General features: G+C 55.4%; 1 protein-coding gene across 28 annotated transcripts in view; it reads left to right on the plus strand.

The window, feature by feature from the left end:
• Nucleotides 1-23730, plus strand: part of CACNA1G (calcium voltage-gated channel subunit alpha1 G) — a 62984-nt gene that overhangs the window by 2072 nt on the left and 37182 nt on the right. For all 28 annotated transcript variants that reach the window (XM_063109783.1, XM_063109776.1, XM_063109779.1 and 25 more), the window contains exons 2-9: nucleotides 5350-5461; nucleotides 5616-5749; nucleotides 6151-6248; nucleotides 8419-8578; nucleotides 9321-9621; nucleotides 9789-9881; nucleotides 12167-12950; nucleotides 14774-15150. In XM_063109783.1, coding sequence (XP_062965853.1) covers nucleotides 5350-5461; nucleotides 5616-5749; nucleotides 6151-6248; nucleotides 8419-8578; nucleotides 9321-9621; nucleotides 9789-9881; nucleotides 12167-12950; nucleotides 14774-15150 — 2059 coding nt within the window. The remainder of the gene's footprint in view (nucleotides 1-5349; nucleotides 5462-5615; nucleotides 5750-6150; nucleotides 6249-8418; nucleotides 8579-9320; nucleotides 9622-9788; nucleotides 9882-12166; nucleotides 12951-14773; nucleotides 15151-23730) is intronic.

A 23730-nucleotide genomic window follows, 5' to 3' on the forward strand; every position in this document is an offset into this window, starting at 1 on the left:
AGGCTAGCATCTCTTTCCCCCTGCCCTATCTCCCGGTGCTGGTGGAAGGTCTTGAGGCAGACTCCTTCCTTGAGGGGTTCTGGAAGAGGGCAAGTGGCGAGGGCTGAAGCAAGGGAAGAGAGGTGGGACCCCAGCGCTCATCTCCGCGGTGGGGGAGCAGGCTCACCTCGGGGGAGCGGTAGTCTGGAGTGTGGGGCAGCAGCATCACTAGGTCTGGAGAAGCAGCTAAACCTGGATTGGCTGCGGATGGGTTGCGAACAATTTCTTGGCAAGGGGACTGCCAAACCTGTGCACCCCACCACTCCCATCCTACCCAAGTGCCATGGGAAAGCTGTATTTTTGTTGCCAGAGGGGCTCTAAATCGCTTCTTCGGCCTCAGTCTTTTCCTTTCTCTTTTTCTGGTATTTGTGACACCTCCTTTGTCTCCATCAGGTTCCCTGTGCACCTCTGACTCCGAGGGACATGAGGACACTCCCATCTCCCCGCACCCCCCCCAACTGAAGCAAGTTAGGCTTTTCTTGGCACATACTTTTTTTGGTCCCCTTGTCTCTCATCCTCTTTAAGAGATCAGGTTTCCTAGAGAGATCTAGACCCAGGTAGGAAATGGTGTGTGTGTGTGTGTGTGTGAGTGTGTGTGTGTGTGTGTGTGTGTGTGTGTGTGTGTGTGTTGGAGAGGGAGGGAGGCCTGCAAAAGAAAGAGGGCCCCGAAATGCATGTTTTGGTGTTGGAGAGAACAGAGTAGTGGCAGGCAGGCCACTAGGCCGCCTTCCTCCCAGGTTATAAGGGAATGTGTTGGCCCTGCCCATGTGTGTTTCTTCAAGTGTGAGGGAGTGTGTTTCCCCTCCCGGGAAGGAGATCCTGAGCGTTCCCTCTCTGGCTGTTGTGTCACATCTGGAAGTTTGTGTAGGAGTTTCTCCAAGCTCCGAGCCCAACACAGCTTTTTCTCATTTGGAAATCACAGGCTGGCATTTGGGATGCCGAGGAGAGAGGGGGAGCGGGGTGAGGGGGGCAGAGGGGGAGAGGGGAGCCTGCCAGGAGTGGGGGGAGGAGAAGGGGGAGGCCTGAATGGCAGGAGCCCTAATGGCTTCCAGAAGTGAGTGTGAGTGTGTGACTGTGCGTCACTGTGTGTGCCTCTGGAGGGGCGGGGGCACCAGGAGTTTCTGGAGCCTTCCTTGCCACTGTCCCGGTGCCCCAAGTGTGCCTGTGTCTCTTACCTAGGGAGAATTCTCCATTTTGGTCCTCAGAGGAAATGGGGGGGGGGGGTTCTTCCTGACTCCTCACCAATTCCCTCTTCTCATTTCCAAACGCTGCACTCTCCAGAAGGGATTCCGGGGAGGAGAGCTAGCACTGGGGCATTGAACGAGGTTGGGGAGACCAGAGAACCCCTCCCCACTCTTTCTGTCTCTGACCCACCTTGCTTCTGGGTCATACACACTCCTTCCCACCCATTCAATTCCCCTGCACTGTTGGGGGACTCCCCAGCACCCATAGTGCCAGTTGGAGCAATTCCTGGGATTACCCCCACCACACAGCCCCCCCCACCCCTCGCCTGCTCCCGCCCCAGCTGCCACCCCGCCCTGCCTGCCTCAGCCAGGATGGCGACAGACACAACGACTCACACACGCAGACATGCACGCGCACGCACACACACACACACACAGTCACAGACGTTTGAATCGGATTTCTGGCCTCTTTCCCCTCCCAAAGATTCCAGTGGGCCGTCTCTCTTGTGTCTCTGAGTCTCACATCTCTGTCTCTGGGTGGGGCGGCTGCCTTTCTGCGGGCTTCAGTTTTCAATTCAGCTGGAAACCTCTCTCCCCACACACCCACACGCTGGAACTGGGGGTGAGGGAACACAGGAAAACAGGCTTATAGGAGTGGGGGCTCGTCTGGGGGAATCCCCCTTTTAGCCTCCCCATCACCAACCACAATGCTGAGCTCCTCTATCCCCCCCACCCTTGGGGATTGCTGAATCTGCTAGACAACAGCCCCTCTGTGGGATGGGTGAGGCGGGGACTTTCCCCCACCCCATCTCCCCAACTCTTATTAGAAGGCCAGGATTCCTAGGTCCAGGCCCATTTCCTCCTCCACATTTCTCAGTCTCAGATTTCCAGACTCCTAGGAGGAAATGGGGTGGCTGGAGGGCCAGCTTCCCTTCCCAGTTCTTGCCTGGAGCCCTTGTGCCCCTGGAGGTGCCCAGCTCACTTCCCTCCTCTCCCCACCTCCCTCACCCTTACAGCTGCCAGGCTAGGCAAGAGCTCTATCTAGATAAAGCCCCATGGAGAGGACTCATTTGTGGAGATAAGATGCTCTAGTTCTCTCTCCCAGGAGGGAGAAAAGGAGGAGGGATGGAAGTGGGGTTCATCTCTCTGCCATTTCCTTTTTCTCTGCTTTTGATGGTGGGTTGTGGGGAGAAGAAAGATCCTGCCCTCTCCTACCCCCCCCTTTGGGATCCACTCCAACCCGGACAGTCACCATAGCAACAATAGACATGTGACTGCACAGGTCTCTCATAGTCACTATGGCAACCAGTGTCCCCGGTTCCCTTGGTTACCATGGGGATCTGTCACATGGTTTCCCCCCAACCTGATAACCTGTGGGTCTCCTCCCTTCCCCTTCCCTGCATGAGGACAAGACAGCAGCCTGGGTAAGGGGAGATCGTGTGTGAGGGGTCTCTTTAATTACCATGGCAACAAATTCACACCACCTGGTGACACATCCTCCCGTTGTTATGACAACAAAAGAACATCATACAGTGACATACTGCCGTGTTCCCAAGGAAATGAGCCCCACCCTGAGAAGGGTGAAAGACCCCTCCCCCCATTAATTATTTCTCTGTTCAGATTGTCCTAAGTTTTCCTTTGCCTTGGTCTCTTTCCTGTCCATTTATGCTTACCTGTAATGAAGTGGAGAGAGAGAAAGTGGGCAGGATGCACCTGGCAGTCGGCTGAATTGCTAAGAGGACCCTGGAGAAGGGGCTTCCGTGGTTAAGGGCTGGGTGTGGGGTTATTTGGAGGCAGACTCTGGCTATAAAAGGCCCCCGTCTGAGCATGTGTTATGTGGGTACAGAAGAAGGGGCAGCTTCTCTGTGAGGTCACTTCTGCCCCTCCCCCTCATAATTATAATCAATTCATCACTATCAAGGGAAACAAGGCAGGAAAACATGAATGGGGAGACACATCTGGCTTCTAGGCAGGGAGACTGATTGATTGACTCATTCATTCATTCATTGATCCATTCATTCATTCTTCACATGTATTGATCATCTGCTACATGCCAGGTACTACACTAAACTCTGTAGGGGATATGAAGATGTATCAGAGAGCCCCTGCCTGCCAGGAGCCCACAGCTTGGCAAGGGGGACAAGACAGCACACAGAAAACTGTAACATGGTGGAAGCACTGCCATTAGAGGGGCCCAAACAGATGGCCCAGGAGCCTCTCTTCCCAGGAGAACTACCCACCCTCCCCCATGGAGAGACATTTGCTCACAGGGGCCCCTGCCAGACCCCCACCCCCCACCCCTTCCTCTGCAGAGGAGAGAAGAAGGCTAGCATGAGGGAAAGCAAACCACTCCTTGAGGGTAATTGTGTCCTTCTTTTTCCAAATGCGGGCTCCCTCTCTGTCCCCCTTTTTCCGGGGTGACCCCTGGCTGACCCCCATTCTGGGGAGAGATCCACTGGGCTCCAGCTCCACTCAGGAAAACAGCTCCATGGAAACAGAGCACTCTTTATATTTTCCCCCTCCCATCTACTTACCCCCAAAAACCTAGAACTTTTTTTTTTTTTACTCTTTTTCTTGTAGAGGGTGGAGGTTAGGAGAATTGCAGTGCCTTGGGACTTCTAGGGTACTGGGGACAGGAGGTGGGCAGGGATGTGAGTCTGAGGGAAAAGGGCCTGGATGACAGAGGAGGGGGGCAGGAGGGCTGTGAGGCAATTGAGGGAGTTGTGGGCTTCTGGAGAAGGGGTGTGGTCTGAGATTCAGGACAGACACTGGGTATGGCTGGGACCTGCTGGGAGGAAGGTCCTTGGGTCCCTGGACATTCCTGCTGGTCTCTTCACACCTGGCCAAAGCCTTCTGGTTCCAGAAGCAGGGTTAAGACAGGAAGATTCCATCTGCTCTGGGCTCCCCTGCACCTGGTTTGGTGGGTCATGCTGGGGGCTGCCATGCTACTCTCCCAGCTGCCATTCCCTAGGTGGCCTCCTTTCCTCAATCCTCAGTTTGGCTCATTTTAGCCTCTTTGCTCTTCCCCACCCCTCTCATATCTTCCTTGAGGAAAGTAAGTTGCATGGTCATTTATCCCAGTCTAGGGCCTGGAACCTTGTAAGGTCCAGAGACCACTTTGTGCATTCTTCTCATGATGAGAATGAGCCTCTTAATAGAACCCACTATGTGGAAAGACTAGAGGTTTAGAAAGAACCTCACTCCTCCTTGCTGCTTTCGCTGGTCTGGGCAAGAAGGTATGCTGGTGATATGGCTGTGTGTGGGATGTTGTCTACTCTGCATGGCCTGGGGCTTCTGCCTATCACGGTGCCCAGCCTGGAGCAGGTCCTTGATATTTAAATGCACGAATGTGTCTAGAGGCTGTTTGAGGGCTTTGAGAGGCCAGGAAGCTGGCAGTGGAAGAAGGAGCCTTGGGCTCCAGTGCTCTGGCAAGGGGTACGGCAGCTGGGAACCCTCTGCCTGTCCACCTGGTCCGAGGGCAGTCATGACAGCCCCCTTCCTGTCTGCCTGAGCACAGGAAAGCATTGTAGATGAGGAGCTTGGAAACCTCAGTCTCATCCTGGCTTCTCGAGCGACCTTCAGCACATGGCTTGGGCTCTCTGGGCCTCAGTTTCCTTGGGTTCTGGGAAATAAAATGATGTACTCTGGATACTTCCTGGGCTGTTATGAGCATCAGCTGTGGCATTGTGTGAAAGTGCTTGGTAAACTGTAAGGCGGGCATAATCCGACTTTAGGTTTGGGTAACACATTCACTTCCATGATCTCACTTGTTTCTCACATCTACCCCGTGAGGTAGGAAGATAGGATTCAGATTCAGCAGCAGACTCTTGGTGTCTGGCATTTCCACAAGCATGATTGATTTTATTCCCCAAATGGCATGTGCAAATAGTCAGGGTATTTGTGGCTTTTCCTACTTTACAGATGACGAAGCTGAGTCCAGAGGGGTGAGATGACCAAGGTGGGCCTGGGCCTGGGGACTGATATGACATGTAGGCCAGGGCCCCCCCATCACAGCTGGTTACATCTCAAGTGGGGTTGGGAGATCACCAAGCAGGTGTTAGGGCGGGACATGGGGGCTGACTTCAGCTCCGGCCCTTGCTAGCTGTTTCCTTGACTGCCCGGATACCTGGTTCGAGCGCATCAGCATGTTGGTCATCCTTCTCAACTGTGTGACCCTGGGCATGTTCCGGCCGTGCGAGGACATCGCCTGTGACTCCCAGCGCTGCCGGATCCTGCAGGTGAGTGTGCATGTGTGTGTTGGGGGATTGAGGGGGCAGGGGCTGATCTTAACATTCTGACTCCTCTGTAAGAGGCCTTGACCCAACCGGTGGGGGCTGGGGTGCGGGCGGGGTGTCCCTTCTCAGTTTCAGCAGCCTCTCATCCCCATGTCAGGCCTTTGATGACTTCATCTTCGCCTTCTTTGCCGTGGAGATGGTGGTGAAGATGGTGGCCTTGGGCATCTTTGGGAAAAAGTGTTACCTGGGAGACACTTGGAACCGGCTTGACTTTTTCATCGTCATTGCTGGGTGAGGGCCCGGGCTGGGGGTGGTGGAGCAGTGGATTAGACCAGCCCCTTCCCCAGGGCCAGGGTTCTAGGCTCTCGCCCCCGCCCCCAGCCCAGTTATAGCTCTGCCTTCTCCCTGGCTACCCACGAAGGGTCCTGCCTCTAACTCCCGGCCTGTTCTCCTCTGAATTCCACGGCCCTCCTCCCTGTTCTGCCTTCTTCTCTGAGGGAATCTGTCCTTGGCTTGGGGGTGGCCCTGTCCCCCACTCAGAGAGCTGGAGGGATCTTCAGGGTCCCTTGGTGGAAGAGAGGGAGGAGTCAGAGGTTGTCCTGCTTCCCGCATGGTGGGATTCCTCACCAACCTCTTTTGACCTTATGGTGGCCTCAGTCTCAAAGGGCTTCCCTTTGGGCCCTTCCCTGCAGGATGCTGGAGTATTCGCTGGACCTGCAGAACGTCAGCTTCTCAGCTGTCAGGACAGTCCGTGTGCTGCGACCACTCAGGGCCATTAACCGGGTGCCCAGTGAGTGACCCCTCAGCCCTTAGCCCCTGGACAGAGAGCCCCACAAGGAAATGTGGAAATCTCAGACCCACCCCTACCACCAGGTCCTCACCTGACCACTCACAGGCACCATCAAAGAAGGTCACTGGAACCCAGTGGAACCTCTGCCCCGGCTGTGGCCCTGGGAGAGTTACCTGGGAAGAGCCCGTGCCATTTGATCCTGGCTTTGGGTCAGAGTCTCAGAAACATCTCAGATGACCCTTTCCCTTCAGCTAGATGACAACTCTCCTGGGGGAGCAGGGGCGGCCTGGAGAGACTACAGGCCAAGAGGAGCAAGTACAAAGTGCTCGTGGCCTTTCCTGGCCAGGACAGCCTCTCATGCAGTCTGGGTCTCAATGGTGAGACCGCACAGCCATGCTGAACATGGCTTCTCTCAAGACAGGGCCACTCCATGCCTCACCCTACCTACTGGCTGTGTCCCCTTCCTCTTTCCCACACCCTTCCAACCCATTGCGTGGCAGCGACTGCCGGGACCATTATCTAAATTAAACCGCATTGGTTTCTGGAGCCAGCAAAGCTTTGGCAGCTCCAGCTCCCCCTACATCCTGCCCCCCCTGCTCAGGCCCCCTTTGCAACTCCCCAACCTACACAAGCTGCAGATGGTCCCTGCTGCGGTCCCTGGATTTGGGGGCTGGGGTGCATGTTTCTGGGGCTCTGTGCCTGATTGTGTGTCTGACATAGCAGCAGCTCCCTTCACTCCGTGTGTGTGTGTGTGTGTGTGTGTGTGTGTGTGTGTGTGTGTGTGTGTGTGTGTGTGTGAGAAAGAGAGAGAGAGAGAGAGAGAGGAGAGAAGAGAGATTCAGCCACCTCTGGGAGGGCAGAGCTGCTGAGTGTGTCCTCTGGGGTTGGAGTGTGTTGGTGTTAACAGGAGCTCCAGAGGAGGGGCACGCCTTGCCTCCTCTCCTGCCCCAGGTGATGGCAGGCAGATTTATAGGACTCTGTCTAACCACTAGTGTAATTCCCTTAATGCAAACCCTGAGGAATTGATCTCAGTTGGAGCTCAGAGGAGCTGAAGGGGGATGGGACGGGAGGAGGGGGAGAAGGACTGATGAGAAGGCTAGGCTGGCAGGGGCAGGGGCAGGGCGGCTACAGTCCCCAAGAGGATTAATTAGCTGCTGCTTAGAAGCTTTTGCCTTGGAGGGGGCAGGGGCCATAGGTGGCACTTTGGAGGTTGAAATCAGACTTTAGAGATCTGTCTGCTTGACAAGGGCTTGGTGGACTGAGGGCTGGTTTAGGCTGTTTGAGCTGATTCGGTCCTAGATATGGAGTGGGGAGAGAGGGAAGTATTCCTAACCGGGCTTTTGGGGAGTGGGGGATTGCAGTGGCTTTCCCCATGGAGGGGCGTTGTTAATTGATGGACTCCTGAGAAGACAGTGTTGTGTCTCTTCAGGTCCTGATTTGGGGATCTGGACCAAGGAGGGAACAGACTCAGGGCAGGGGGGCTCAGAACCATGGTGAAGCGCAGGACATCTTGGCCCCTGCTGAGGAGCTGGCTCTCAAAGTGAGATTTCTGCCTGCTAACATCCCTCCTGGAGTTCTCTGCCTCAGTTTCCCCAGTGATTCTGGTGGTGATAACTTAGAAAGGTCAAGTGACCACGTCTGGTGAGAGAAGGAAGTGGGAGGGGAGTGTGTATGTGTATTTGTGTGTGTGTGTGTGTGTGTGTGTGTGTGTGTGTGTGTGTTGGGGAGTGGGATTTGAAAGCAGAAAGCCTGAGTTCAAATCCTGGCATCTACACTTAGCAGCTCTGTGATACTGGACAAGTCAAGTCACTTCTCTGAGCCTACCTTTTCATCTTAAATTTGGGGTGCAATCATCCATACTATGACGGCATTGGGAGAGTGAGGGGGACACAGCGCACGAAGAGCTTTGGAAGCCACAGTCACTCTGGCTCATTGTTGGTGGCAATGTGCAGACTAATATGGGTGGGCCATGAAGGATAGTGGGGAGGGGCTAGGGGCTGCAGAGACTGCCTGGGGAGTTAGAGGTGTCTGTTGGTCTCCCCTCCAGCTTGAGCCGGGTCGTCTCAGCCTCAGAGTCCCCGGTGGGCCCCCTCTGGGAATGCTGCCAGGCTGTGGCAGCCAGCCTAGCTCGGCCAGCCTGGCGTCCCCAGCGTGGCTTCTGCCCCCACAGGCATGCGCATCCTCGTCACACTGCTGCTGGACACGCTGCCCATGCTGGGCAACGTCCTGCTGCTCTGCTTCTTCGTCTTCTTCATTTTCGGCATCGTCGGCGTCCAGCTGTGGGCAGGGTTGCTTCGCAATCGATGCTTCCTCCCTGAGAATTTCAGCCTGTGAGTGGTGGGTGGGGAGCGGGGATGACCTGGGAGTGATCACGGGGCTGGGACCTCCCTTTGTCCCTTGCTTCCTGTTGCTATTGACATATCTGTTCTCAAATCTGAAACATACCTTGTTCTCAAACTTGGCTATGCATTGGAATCACCTGGGGATTTTAATTTTTATTTATTTTTATTTTTTATTTTATTTATTTATTTATTTATTTAAAAGATGACCGGTAAGGGGATCTTAACCCTTGACTTGGTGTTGGCAGCACCACGCTCAGCCAGTGAGCGAACCGGCCATCCGTATATGGGATCCGAACCCGGGGCCTTGGTGTTATCAGCACCGCACTCTCCTGAGTGAGCCACGGGCCGGCCCTCACCTGGGGATTTTTAAAAATTACCGATGCCTGGGTGCCGCATCAGAGATTCTGATTTCACTTGTTTGGGTTTGGATACAGGGGTTTAAAAAACTCCTCCAGAGATCCTAACATGCAGCAATGTTTGCATACCACTGCTCTAGGATGTGACCTTCCAATATCCTGACTCTGTAGTTTCTTGCTCAGCCCTTGAACTCCTGGATTCCCCCTGTCTGTGCCCACAAATCCCTGCCCCTGCCCCTGCCTGTCTCCTGCTCTCAGTTCTGCCCTGCTCTCCCTGCATGCTTGATGTCCTCACACCAGCTCTCCCTTCCTGGGCCCTCTCTGTGCAGAGCCCTGCTCCCCAGACTCATCCCTGTCCCCTTTCCACCCCCTAGCCCCCTGAGCGTGGACCTGGAGCGCTATTACCAGACAGAGAACGAGGATGAGAGCCCCTTCATCTGCTCCCAGCCGCGCGAGAACGGCATGCGGTCCTGCAGGAGCGTGCCCACGCTGCGCGGGGAGGGGGGCGGCGGCCAGCCCTGTGGTCTGGATTACGAGGCCTACAACAGCTCCAGCAACACCACCTGTGTCAACTGGAACCAGTACTACACCAACTGCTCTGCCGGGGAGCACAACCCCTTCAAGGGTGCCATCAACTTCGATAACATCGGCTATGCCTGGATTGCCATCTTCCAGGTGGGGCAGCCTGCACCCAGGAAAGTCCCCAGAACACCAGTCCCAGGACACAGTCCATGCTTGGAGTGGCTGTTCTCCGGGTTGGGGTGGAGGCTTTGACCTCTGGACTAGGCTGGAGAAGGCTTTAGTGGGCCCAGAGTCAGCCCACCCCTCTGCAACCTCCCCAGGTCATCACGCTGGAGGGCTGGGTCGACATCATGTACTTTGTGATGGATGCTCATTCCTTCTACAACTTCATCTACTTCATCCTCCTCATCATCGTGAGTGACTCTTCAGGCCCCCATGGGGATGGGGTTCCTGGGGACACAGAGGGGGGCAGTCCAGAGAGGGGAGAGTTTGCTCAGTCTGAATTCTCAGCTCTCAGGACAAGTCCGATTAGAGGACATCTGTCATGTAGTAGGAAGGACACCAGATTAGCAGTCAGGAGGAAATCCAAGGTCAAGGCCTGACTCTGCCACTTACTACTATTATGACCTTGGGCGAGCCACTTCCCACAAGGCCCACAGCCCCACCCTGGGCCTCTGTTCCTTCATCAGTGAAATGGATGGTTCCTAAGCTAGGATAATCCGCCTCCCCAGGGGGACATTTGGAAATAGCAAAGGGCGGTTTTGCTTTTTATGAGGACTAGGGGAGTACTATTGGCATTTAGTTGGGGGGAGAGGAGAGAGATGCTAAATATCCTGAAATATTTGCAAGCAAGAAATCATTCCAACCAAAAGTCTGATCAGTTGGTGTTGAGAAGCACTGAGTGATCTCTTATCCCTTCTAGCTCAGAAATTCCAGGACTTTATGAAGGCAAGAGACAGAGGCAAAGGCAGCAATATTTAATAGTTTTAACCACTACTATTCATAGTAATAACTTAATTGCTACCACTTATAGCTCATATTTATTGAGCACTTACTATGTGCCAGCCCCTGCTCAAAGCACTTTTTGTGTGCTGGTGCATTTAATCCTCATCGTGATCCTGTTATCATCTCCATTTTACAGATGAGGAAACTGACATTTCCTCACTTGTCTGACCCCACCATGTGCTTTGTCTGTGCTGTGGATTGATCCCTCTGGGATGATCAGCAATACACTGCTGATGTGTATTGTAACACCGGCTGCCTCCTTTATCCTCATAGTCACCCTGGAGGTGGCCAGTGCAGGGACTGTGGTCCCCATCTTCTAAATGAGAACTCGGAGTCCCAGAGGGTTGGTCACGGGGCCAAGATCACAGAGAAAATAAGTGGCTGGAGCTAAGAATTCAATCCCAGGCTACCAACTCCAGGTCTGGCCCTTTTTCCATGTCACCGAGGGGCCAATGACAGAGCCAGACAAAGGGACACACACTGAGAGAAAGAGATTAATATCTACTCAGAACATAGGACAACCTCTGGCGAGGTGGAGACAGAATAGTGGCTCCTGGTGAGTGAGGGACAGAGAGGAGGTCCTGAGAAAGAGCAAGTCCCCAAGGCCACCCACTCCTGCCTCCGTAAGTTTCCCTGGTGCGGAAGAGTGGCTGGGCTTGGGGCAAAGCCTGGCTGGAGGCTTGTTTTCATCCCTGACCATCACCTCAGGGAAGTCTGGTTTTCTCTGTGCTGCTCCCCTGGGCTTGGGGGAGGGGAGGAAGCAGACAGGGAGGTAAGGGGACTAGTTTCCATCCTCCCACACACCCCTTGACAAACCTTTCCAAACAGCTCTCTGGAATCGCACTAGTGAAGCTAATTATCATAATTACTAGGACACAAGCTAGAAAAAAATCTGCTTTGTCACCATAAATATTCATTTCCTTTTTTCAGGATTGTTGTCCAAGCAATAGCCATATCAAAGCGCTGGGTAAACTGAGGCATGGAGAAGGGGACCAGGGGAGTGTGAGCAAGTTGGAGTGGCAGCTCAGTTAGTCAGTAGGGTCTGGGGTTCAGTCCCTCATTTGGCTGGGGTAGGGGAGGGGCACAAGGAAAAGGGCTACAGCAAGGCCAATGGTCCCTGTTTTCAGATGAGGATTCTAAAGCCCCATGGATAAGGGTCTCACCCCAAGGTCACACAGTTAGAATTGGAACTAGAAGCAAGAGTCTGTGAGCAGTGTTTGTGCCAAGATCTCAATGGCTCAGTCCAACCTGAAAACCCCATGTCCCCAATATCACACTAATTTCCACAGCTTTCTCCACTCCCGATGGGAATTGGGGAGGGGTGCTTACAGTCTCCCCAAATGTGCGTGTTTAGGGGCAGGGAATTTGGGAGATAACCTTGTGGGAAAAGGTCATGATCGATACCAACACCTTGGAATTTCATAGAGCTTGGTTCAGGCCTTAGCCTTGCTCTGCATTAGCTGAGTGATCTCGGGCAAATTCCTTGAACTCTCTGAGCCTCAGTTTCCTCATCTGTCAGATGGAGATAATAATAGCGTCACCTCCTGAGACTGTCATGAGAATAAAATGAGATAATGCTTGGAAAATAATTGAGCCTGGCGCCTGGCACGTAGGAAATTCACTGTATGTGGTGGCTGGCACTGTGATTCACTTTTCTTCAGGGCCTTTCCTCTTCCTGTCCCCACCCCTACAGGTGGGCTCCTTCTTCATGATCAACCTGTGCCTGGTGGTGATTGCCACGCAGTTCTCAGAGACCAAGCAGCGGGAAAGCCAGCTGATGCGGGAGCAGCGTGTGCGGTTCCTGTCCAATGCCAGCACCCTGGCCAGCTTCTCCGAGCCTGGCAGCTGCTATGAGGAGCTGCTCAAGTACCTAGTGTACATCCTCCGTAAAGCAGCCCGCAGACTGGCCCAGCTCTCTCGGGCAGCGGGAGTGCGGGCCGGGCTGCTGAGCAGCCCCGTGGCCCTTGGGGGCCAAGAGCCTCAGCCCAGCAGCAGCTGCTCTCGCTCCCACCGCCGCCTGTCTGTCCACCACCTAGTGCACCACCACCACCACCATCATCACCACTACCACCTGGGCAACGGGACACTCAGGGCCCCCCGGGCCAGCCCAGAGATCCAGGACAGAGATGCCAATGGGTCCCGCCAGCTCATGCTACCACCACCCTCGACACCTGCCCTCTCCGGGGGCCCTCCGGGGGGTGCAGAGTCTGTGCACAGCTTCTATCATGCTGACTGCCACTTGGAGCCAGTCCGCTGCCAGGCGCCTCCTCCCAGGTCCCCATCTGAAGCATCGGGCAGGACTGTGGGCAGCGGGAAGGTGTACCCCACTGTGCACACCAGCCCTCCTCCAGAGATGCTGAAAGAGAAGGCACTAGTAGAGGTGGCACCCAGCTCCGGGCCTCCCACCCTCACCAGCCTCAACATCCCACTGGGGCCCTACAGCTCCATGCACAAGCTGCTGGAGACACAGAGTACGGGTGAGAATTCCAGGTGGGGGCACTATTTGGGGGATGGGTGGTGTCCCAGAGAGGACGAGGGGTCTGGAGTCAGGGACCAGGGCTCAGATTTCCATTCTGCCTCTCTTGGCCTTGGCACCTTCAGCCAGTCAAATCACTTTTTTGAGCCCTAATTGTTTCATCTGTTAAAATGGGAATTGTAATTCCTATGTTATAACAACAATAACTATCATGTAATGTGCAGCTGCTGTGTGCTCTGCTCTGCGCTGTTTGTAATAATACCTATCAATTGCTGCCCAGTGGCTGGGTGCTCGACAGCTTAGGTGATAAGCTTTCTTAGTGTTCCCATTGTATGGATGAGAAAAAGGAGGCATGGAGGAGTTGTGTGGCTTGCCCAAGGTTGTGCCATTGTTGAGGGGTGGACCCTGAGGCCCACACTCTGTGCTCCCTTTTGCAATACTTAGAGGGGAAATGGTGTGTGACTGTGTCCAGCATCATGCCCCACACTAAGGGGACTTCCATAAACCTGAGTCTCATTCCCTCCCCGCAGAGAGACCCAGGGCTTGGAGCAGAGAGTCCTCAGGAGCTGCTGGTCTGATGGGCGGAACACCCAGTGTCATGGGGGAGTGAGAGCCTCGGTGCCTGTGGGCCACCCCCATCAGACAGGTTCACTGTAGCTGCAGCCCAGGCCCTGTGTTTCAGGAAGGATGTGGCGCGTGGGGAGCAGTGGGATATTCATGGGGATGTTACGTGGGAATGTGGGCTAGGACCAGAAGGTGCTATCGCAGAACGCAGACTGAAAGGTTTTTATGCCAGCTCTTCCACTACCCTGCCATGGGACGTGGGACAGTCATACGCATGCACGTTTCCATTTCCTCCTGTGTAAAAGGCAGGGCTGGGCTCAGCATTATTGTCAGTGGGCGCTTTTGATGCCCTCCCACGTGCAGATGTAGTCAGGAGGGATAATGTTGGGCCTGGGCGCTGAGCCAGGTGCCTCCATGTGCATGCTTTACCTGGGTGGTCTCTGAGGTTCCTTTCAGTTCTCATATTCTATCATCAAAGCTGGATTTAAATGTCTTTATAAATGTCTTGGGATAAGTCACCACGTGTATGTGCATGAGAGTGTCTAGTGTGTGTACATGTGTTTGCGTGCATGAAGGGATCCAGTGTGCACGTGTGTATGTGTGCACATGTGTCTGATGTGTGTAGGTGTGGTGCACACACACACGGGTGTGGTGCTCTTTCCTGACATGCACGCGTGCATGTGCGTGTATGTGTCTGGCATTGTGCGGTGTGGATGTGTTTGTGTGCATATGTGTCTGGTGTGTGCATGCATGTGTGCATATATTGTAGTGCGCATGTAGTGTGTATATGCACACAATACATGTATGTGTATGTGAGTGTGTGCGTTCAGTGCACGTGTGTGCACATGTCCAGTGTGTGTATGAGTGCAAGTGTGTGTGTACTTAAGGATCCCTTGGAAAATGCTACCGAGAGCAGTGTCGATGCAGGCCTTGCTGCCCTGGGAAGGAGAGATGGTCTAGGTTCTTGCCGAAGGCTGCTGGGACATAGAAGCTGTCCAGGACCTACAGGAAATGGAGGCCACATCTCTGCCTAAGCCCTAGGACACTCAACATTGACTGGCAATTGGCATTTGGGGCATTTTGTTGTTCAGGACTGCCCACATTGAAGGGCATTCAGCACCCCTGGCCCACTAAGTGCCCAGTGCCCGCCCCATCACTGTAACATCCCGGAATCCATAACTCATTTCATGCACACTCCGAGGGCAGGGCAGCCCCAGGTGAGAGACCCTGGAGGCTCTAACCTCTGCTTTCCTGTTCTAGGCACCTGCCAAAGCTCTTGCAAGATTTCTAGCCCTTGCTTGAAGGCAGACAGTGGAGCCTGCGGTCCAGACAGCTGCCCCTACTGTGCCCGGGCAGGGTCAGGGGAGGTGGAGCTCGCTGACCGTGAGCCGCCTGACTCAGACAGCGAGGCGGTTTATGAGTTTACACAGGATGCCCAGCACAGCGACCTCCGGGACCCCCACAGCCGGCGGCAACGGAGCCTGGGCCCGGACGCAGAGCCCAACTCTGTGCTGGCCTTCTGGAGGCTGATCTGTGACACCTTCCGGAAGATTGTGGATAGCAAGTACTTTGGCCGGGGAATCATGATTGCCATCCTGGTGAATACGCTCAGCATGGGCATTGAATACCACGAGCAGGTAGGGGTGTGGGCAAGGGCAGGCTCCTGCCAGTGCTTCTCCCTGGGCTGGGGTCTCTACCTCCCTCCCCTCCCATCTCCTGTGCTCCAGGCTGCCAGCCTGCAAGGCAGGGAGGAGGGGAGGAGGGCGATTGGGCAATGTGTGGGGATTCTCTGCAGGGTGACTGCCCGTGAGAGCAACACAGTTTCTGAGTGTGGAGGCTGCCCAGGGCAGGGGCAGAGCACGTTCTATCTGGGAAGGCTTCTCAGAGGAGGTGGGCTTTGGAGGATGTGGAGAAGTGATGAGCATCTGCATTTGGAAGAAATCTGGGTCTTTGGAGAAGGTGTAGCAGGGAGGGGAGGTGTTGGATATCCCCAGCATTCACCGGACTCTGGAAACAGGGGTGTGGTTGATTGGAGGCAGGAGGGGGTCGTGGAGGTCAGGGTTAGGAGTGGAGGCTCGGTGGCTGCTCCTGGGTGGAATGAGGGCCTACTGGGGTCAAGGAGGGAGGCAGTCTTATCCTGGCCTCTGGTCTGGGATCCTGACTGTGAAGCGAGTGGTTCTGAGTGAGTGAGAGCGCCCAGCTCGGCGACATGACTTGAAACCATCGCATTTGAGGAATCGTTCTAAGAACCGGAATGTTTAGTCAGGAGAAGAGGAGGCTCAGCGGGGACAGGCGAGCTGTCTTCAAATATTTGAAGGGCTGTCATGTGGAAGAGGGAGCAGGCTCATTTTGTAGGGCCAGTGGCTGCAAGCAATGGAATCTGGGCCGAGGGGGAGGAGGCTGTTCCAACTCAGAGCTATGTAGAGACAGAAAGGGCAGCACGGGGGACCTTGCTCACACTGGGGCTGCACTCATGGTGTGGGTCACAGCAGGCACCATGGAGCCTCACAACTGGGCTTGGCTTCTTCCCCTATAGTCGCCCCTTGGCTGAGTCTTAGAAAAAGGAGGCCAGTAGGCAGGTGCTGCAGTTTCCAGATCCTTCTGTGTTCTTCTCTTCTGGTGTTCTTGTCTTCCTAGGGAGGGGACGGGGTCTCCGGAACCCCATATTTCCTGCTTTGGAACTGAGGTTATGGGCTACTCTACCTCCATGCCTCCACAATCAGGGGCAGAGGCATGAAAGGGCCAGAGGTGTGGAGGGGGCTCCTGCATCAGGCCAGCAGGCCATGGAAGGTGCATCTTGACGAGGTGGGGCCTGGCTGAGGGCGGGTGGGCTTTGTGGAGTGGTGTAGGCACATGGGAGAGAAAGGGAGGGGTTGGGGTTGAGTCTGGGGAGCACAGGCCCAAGCCGGGGCTGGAGCAGACAGGGAAATGTTAACTTTTCAGGGGGATCAAAGCCCGCTACCCCTACCCACTGACCTCTGCAATGTTGTGAGCTCTCAGCTCTTACCTCAAACTACCAGGTGCATGCCTTCCCCATTACCATCACATCCCATTGGCACCCCTTTCTCTTGCCTCCACAGCCCCCAACCCAGTGGCTATGCAGGTTCCCTCCCTATGGAGGCGAGGGGGACACCAGCTGCAATGCCAGCAGGTGGGCGTGCATGGCACTGTGGTGGGCACGTTGTGTCTGGGCTGTGTGGGATGTGGGTGTGTGTGCACATGCCCTGCTCTGCACTGCTAGGCTGATGTGAGAGGGCGTGGCAGCAGTTTCTGCTCCCGGGACCCTGGTGATGCCCCTAACCTCCCATTAGCCTGGTTCCCCAAGCCTGAACTTCAACCTTCTTTCCTTCACTCCAGTTCTGGCCGTGGTCAGGTGCTCCTCCCCTAGGGGGGCAGCTCTCAGTGCCCTCCTCTGACCCTTAGGGGGTGCGCCCAACAGTCCCTGCCCAGCCATATGCTACTGGTGGAGGCTTTGATTGCACTGGGAAGGAGCTGAATCACAGACCAAGAGCAGATGAGGCTGCAGCAAGAGGGCTTTCAGTGAGATGTCAAGAAGGATGCTTTTTTGCAGAAGAATTAAAGCCATCATTCAGGAGTACCTGCAGCATCTCTGTGCCCAAGTTCCCTAGGAAAGGGGGGCCTTGGGTCCCCCATGGCTTCCCCTAAGCCCTCAGCATCAGGGAGGCCTCCCTCAGTGGTGGCAGTGTCTGCTCCAGGGAGGAGTTTGTCCCAATACCTGGTTGTTAAGGCCCCCATAGGAGTGAGCAGGAGTCCCTGGCAGGCTGGGCAGGTGACTGACTGCTGCCAGGCAGGCTCAGGGGCAGGGGGGTGGTAAGAATTTCCAGAAGCTGCCATGGCCCTGTGCTTGCAGGCACTGCAGCGTGAACGTCCCACCATCTGGGCCCCAAGCCTGAGCAGGCTGGGAGGGGGGGTGCCAGGGAAGGGAGCGAGGAGATGTGGGGGGCTGAGAGACAGAGACGCAGAGGCGGCTCAAACGGGGGAAGATGGAGACCTGGGGGGAGACAGAGATGTAGATGGAAACATGGCAGAGGAGACTGATAGAAAGGAGGAGACAGAGACACGGGGGTTGGGGGACACCGAGGCACAGAGGGCAAGACGGAGACCTGGGGGAGGGGGCTGGGGAAGATGGAGACACAGAGACAAGGGAGACAGTGATATGGAGGAAGAGATGGAGACACGGGGGAGGAGGCACAGAGACACAGGGGGAGACAGACATACAGGGACGGAGCTGTAGACTGAGACCGAGACCCAGATGTAAATGAGGACAGAGACAGGGCAGGGAGGGGGAGACAGGGCCTCCGATGGAGCTGACTGCAAGAGAGAGGTGGAGCTGCGCTGAGGAAGAGCCGAGAGACAGCGGGCAGGGCGTCAGCAGACTGCAGCGCGCGGGGCCTCTCCATCTCCCTGTGGTGTCCTTAATGAGGAGATAGTGTCCACTGATCCTGGTATCAACCAGACTGGAGAGCACTGGGGAGGGTGCTGCTGGTGCTTCCCTGGGGGGACCCAGGGCCCTCCCCAGGCCCTGTCCTCTTCTGTGGTCACCTGCCTTACCCACCATCTGGTTTTCCTGCTGGGGATGATGGTCCCCCGTCCCCTTCCACCAGCCCCTTAGGAGGGAGCACCCATTTTGTCATAGCCCACCCTGTCAAGGCTGGCCTCTTGCTGTCCCTGCTCCCCTGCTCCCCTCTCCCCACTTTACCACCAGTGGCAGAGAACTGGCAGGATTGATTTGCCCAGAGGGACTGGGGAGGAGAATAGGGACACAGGACACTGAGTGGGGAGTGAGAAGAGGACTGGAGGTAGGAAATGTGATCTGATGTAGATCAAGCACGTATGTGTGCCCCAGTCACTAGGGGCCAGTGCATGGAGCCCAGAACTTCTGGTGAATTATGTATGTAGCCTATCTATTCCCCACATGTGTCCTGTGCATCAGAGCTGGGCTTAAGCAGTAGCATGCTGATAACTGTTTCACAACTAGCCCTTCAACAAAAAGCCCTGATTTGTAGCATTTGTTCATTTCCATGGTGTAAATGCTCCCATCGTAGCTGATTTCAGGCTACCACGTGATGTCACTGAATGTGGACTTGGGAAGAGATGGGTACAATTGGCTGTCCTGAGCTGGTGCAGGACAGCTCCAGCACACCAATGGGCCTAAGGCACTGTCCTTTTTCTGCAAGAGGTCACTGGCAAGTAAATAATCACATTTACTTAAAGTGGTACATTAATTAGTGCATCAGAGAGGGATACAGGAAGGAGCCCTTGAGCCAGACTGGAGAAAGGATTCAGGGAGGGCTCCATGTAGGAGGTGATCTCTGAGCTGAGCTTGAAGGAAGGGTGTGGTGAAGCCAGTGAATGGATGGAGGGTAAGGCCCAACATGGGAGAGGACCAGCATGGGAGAGGACCAAACCTGAGAGATTTGTAAGGTGTTCAGAAGGAGTGGGGCACTGGGCAAGTGACAAGATGTGAGGTTGGAAAAAATTCAGGGCCAAGTCCTGAGAGGCATAGGAAGGGGTTTGGATTTTATCCTGAAGGTGATAGGTTCTCAACAAAGGTTTTAGGTAGGTCAAGGATATGACCAGGGTGTGTATTATCAAAAGTCCTCTGGGCTGACCAGTTATTTCGATTGGTTAGGGTGCAGTGTTATAACACCGAGGTCAAGGGTTCAGATCCCTGTACTGACCAGCCACCAAAAAAAAAAAAAAAAAAAAGAGTCTTCTGGAAGGCATATGAGGAGTAGAAGGAGAGAGAGGAGACAGGAGGCAGGAGGCAGGGAGACCAACGAAGAGGCCTCTGTGGTGGTCTAGGCAGTTCCTACTACGCCTTTGTCTGGAGATGGAGAGGAGAGGAGGGGGCTGGGGAGAGCTGGCAGGTGGCTGAATCTGCAAGACTCAACACCAGCTGGATATGGGGGCTTGGGACAGCAAGGACAAATCCTGGGTTTCTGCCTGGGTAGGAGCATTGGGGCTTGAGCAGATTTGGGCTGGGGGACAGGTTGCTTACCAGGTGCTTAGGGGCCATCCTGGTACTGGATCCAGCAGGCTGTCGGAACTCAGAAAAGGGGTTGTCCTGGAACCTGTTTCCTGCCTGGCTCTGCACTGTGGCCAGGCCCCTCCAGGATGAGGGGAGGGTACAGGGATGGGGTCTTGGGGACAGGGAGCTTCCTAATCATTCCCTCCTTGGCTCTGGGTCACAGGGATGGGGGAAGTGCTAACCTTATATTCTAGAAGAGGAACAACAGTGGGACAATAGCATGTGGGGAGGGGGGAGGGTCCTTGCAGGCTAGGAGAGGACAGGGCAGGTGACGATTCTGTTGTTGCTTGGACTCTGGGCCCATTTTGTCACTCCAGATACATGTCCAGAGAGGGTTTCTATTTATAGGTGAGTGAGGTTGGTTTTTCAAGGCAAGGGAAGCTGCGGCTGGGGCAGGGGGGTGTCCAGATCTGGTGGGTCTTAACTTTGGAAGGGAGTCATAGACTCCTTTTTGATTCTGCTGAAAGATAGAGATGCTGTCCCATAAAATGCACCTTGCACAAACACCCCAAATGTGGCCTTTGAGGGCAAAGGTTTATGGACACCTCCCACCCAAGCTTGCCCCTTGGCCTCCAGGTAGAGGAGCTCTGGCTGAGGAGCTGAGGCTTGGGGCCAAGCAAGGCTTTTGGGGGCTTTTACAGCTGACCTGGCCCCAGACTTTCAGAAGATCTCCAGGTGTGGGAGGAAGAGGGGTGCTGCTTTGCAGACGTCTGCTAAGGGGTGCTAACATTCTTTCAGTCATCTCCTGGCTCCAGACCCCTCGATTCCACAAATGCTGGAATAGAATACTAGAATGTCAGGGGTCAGGGCAGAGCCAGGGTGAGGGACTTGCATGAAGGAGGTGGCTTTTGAGAGGGGCCTTGAAAGATGAACGGGATTGACAGCTGGGGGTAGGAGCAGGGAGGTCTTGGTGGGAGGGATTAGGGGAAATGCACGGGGTGGGATGGGATGCGTGGGAGGACAGTTATGTTGCCTCCCCACTCCTGCCCTGTGGTGTCTGAACAGGGAGTGACATGAGTCCAGCAGTGCTGAGGACAGCCAGAGCTTCCAGTAGGTGCAGGCTGGATGGGGGAGGGGCCCAGAGGCTATTTCTGTTGTTCAGATCAGAGGCAATAAGGCCCCAAGTAAGGCTGTGGCTGTGAGAATGAGGGGGTGGCTAGGATATAACTCCATTGGCAGGATCTGTGGGCCCAGGCCCCTTCCTGTCTGGAGGGATGAAGGGCAGGCTCAAATCCTAGATAACGCCAAGGTTCCAAGACAGTACCAGAGAATGATGGAGCTGGGAAGTTGGGAGAAGGAGCAGGTTTGGGAGAGGAGGTGAGAGGGTTTGTTTTGGACGTGCTGAGTTTGAGATGGCTGTGGGCCATTCCAGGAGGGTTGTCAGGCAGGCATTGGCTCTCTGGATAAGGAGCCAGGGGCTTGGAGGGAGATTGCTTAGTGTCGTCTACACCCCAGTGACAGCTGGAGAGGTGGGAGATGGTGGAGGGAATGAGCCAAGGGGAGGGAGTGGGCTTAGACTGAACTCTGAGGAATGTTGGCCTGAAGGGAGAAAGGCAGCTGGAGAGGAGCCCTAGGAGAGGCAGGAGGTGGCCAGCACAGGGTCTGGGAAGCCAGGGGAGGCTGGGCAGGAGGCAGGAGGTAGGAGGGGCTGGCACAGACTCAGAAGCGGCAGAAGCATCCACTAAGAGGAGGGCTGGGAAGAGGGTCCCTGGAGAGAGGGGTGAATGGGCTCTCTCTGGATTCACATGAAATGTTTCTGCTTTTAGGCAAAGGAGAAAGAGATTGGAGAGGTGAGGGAGGGATACAGGGACAGCTGGTGGACCAGGGCCCCGGGGAGCCTGGAGAGCAGGGGAGCAGGTTGAAGTGCAGGTGCAGGAGGGGCAGCCCCTTTCTGAGAGAGGAAGAAAGGTGAGTAGGGTGCAGGAGGCCAGGCTGGGAGTAGGGAAGGTTCGAGGCAGCTCCTGGGGGAGAGAGGTGGAGCTCCAGTGAGGGAGGACTAGGTTGTGACCAAAGGGATAAAGCAGCCCCAGGGCCACCAGCGGGGAGTCAGTGCCCCATCGCTCAGGCTCACGACTATCTCTAGCCGTGCTCAGCAATTCCAGAGCTGCTGCAGAGCCAGCAGAGGAGGGTGTGGGGACTTACCTGGGATGGAGCTGGGCCGGGCAAGGCAGGAGGCCTTGAACGTCGGCGTCATGAAGGCAGCCTTCAAATGGTCCCCTGTGGGCTCCAGGCTAGAGGCTCAGGGCGAGTGAGGGGCAGGGACTGAGGCTCCAGAATTTTAAGTATCAGGGGCCTTGGGCGGCTGTCTGAAGCTGGGCAAGCACTGAGGTGCACTGTGTCTATTCAGCTTGTATGTTTATTTGGGGTGGCTTGGGGGAGCTGGAGGAGATAATGGGGAGGGGCTAAAGACACCCTGGTTAAGGGGCACGATGACATCGATCCGTGGGAGCATGGGAGTGATGGAGGGGGGTGTGCTCAGAGAGGCGAGGCTCCGCATTGGAGCACTTCCAGGGGCTGATGAAGAATAAAGCCATGATCTGTGTGATGAGACTTGTGGGATTTCCTGGAAACCTCCTGCCACTCAGGTGTCCTTAACTTCCCACACCACCTTGAAGGCATGCCTCCCACTGACCCAGTGACCCTTTCCCCATCATGGTAACTTGCCTGGACCCTCTCTCCTGGGTGGGTGGGAGTAGCAGGCAGACCTCCCAAAAGCAGAGGTGAGGTGAGCCAACGAGTTGAACTGGGGAGCAGAGATTTCAGGGTCAGGGGAGCAGGTGGGAGCTGAGAAGATGGGGGCTGGGTGTGGGCCTTGGGCAGGGTGGGGTAACCTCTACAAGCCTCCACTCAGCTCTGGCCTGGCTTGTCCACCCCCTCACGCCTCCCCTGCAAAAGGCACATCACTGTCTGCCAGAGCCGGCTCTCAGCCCTCCTGCCTGGACCTCTGCAGTATCCCCTAATTGGCCTCTATCTCTCCCCTCAGAGCCGTCGCACACTGCCACTGCTGCAGCCAGATTAATCTTCTTAATACACCACTTTGCACATCTCCTCCCTTGCCTGCACAGCCTCAATGGCAGCTTGGTGGGCAGAGGCAAGCCCCGCCTGATCAGGGAGCCGGTCAAGGCAGTTCTGCCTAGGCCCTGCCCATCTTGCAGCCTTATCCTTCACCAGCCCTCTCTGCCCTCTGGTCCAGGCAGACCACTTAATTCTCCATCCCTGAGAATGCCCTGTACGTTCCTTCCTCCGCTCCTCTGCTCACGCTGCCCCCAGCTGGGGATGCCCTCCTTGGGTGTTCTCCACCGCCGCCTCCTCCCCACTGGCCCACTGACCTCAGCTGGGTTTGAGCTCCTGTGGCACTCCTGGGTTTTGCCCCAAAGTGTTGCCTAGCCACAGCCTCGTAGATACGAGACAGATACTCTGTCTGCGACGTGTGAGGCCTGCTTCACTGTCAGTGCCCACGGGGCCACCTGAGCTTGGCCCTGAGCTGGGGGCTTTCACAGGCTTTAATGCCTTTGTTCTGCAGAGCAGCCTCACCACGAGGCGATGTTACCCTGATTAACACAAGATGCCACTGGGTCACACAGGTAGAAAGTCTCAGAGAGGGCAGGCCTCCTGTATTCAGATTCAATTCCACCTTTTTATCACCAGTGTTCTGCCCACGGAGGGCACATTAAAGGTTAGTTGATGGAGCTGCTATGGGTTTGGGGGGAGTCTTGGTGCTGGGAAGTATTGAGCAGCTTGCTTGGGTCCATAGTTGCCGCAAGGTGACAGCCTGAAGGGAGGGGAGGTGTCAGGAGATGGGAGATGGGAAATTTACAGTTAGCATCAGCACAAAAAAGAGACGTGGGGCCTCTGGGTGGGAGAAGCTCAGGCTGCGTGGCCTCAACTCACAGACACCTCCCCTGGGCCTTGACATCTGTGAACAGCAGGAGGGATGCTGTCTAGACCTGAGAAAGGACTTCTGCAGCCAGGGAGAGTCGGTGAGGGGAGGCTGGTACCCGCCTGATGGGCTAGTGTGCATTCTGCGTGGGCTCTTCTGGGTGTGAGGTGGGAGCAGCATCATGGACAGGGTCCCAAAGGCAAAGACAGAGAGGAAAGTTAAATGGACCCGGTGCTGCACCCTCCATCAGGTTTCCACACCTCTTGGAGCCTCAGTTTCCGCGGC

Source organism: Cynocephalus volans, chromosome 10 (assembly GCF_027409185.1).
Source record: "Cynocephalus volans isolate mCynVol1 chromosome 10, mCynVol1.pri, whole genome shotgun sequence".
In the NCBI taxonomy this organism is placed as follows: domain Eukaryota; kingdom Metazoa; phylum Chordata; class Mammalia; order Dermoptera; family Cynocephalidae; genus Cynocephalus; species Cynocephalus volans.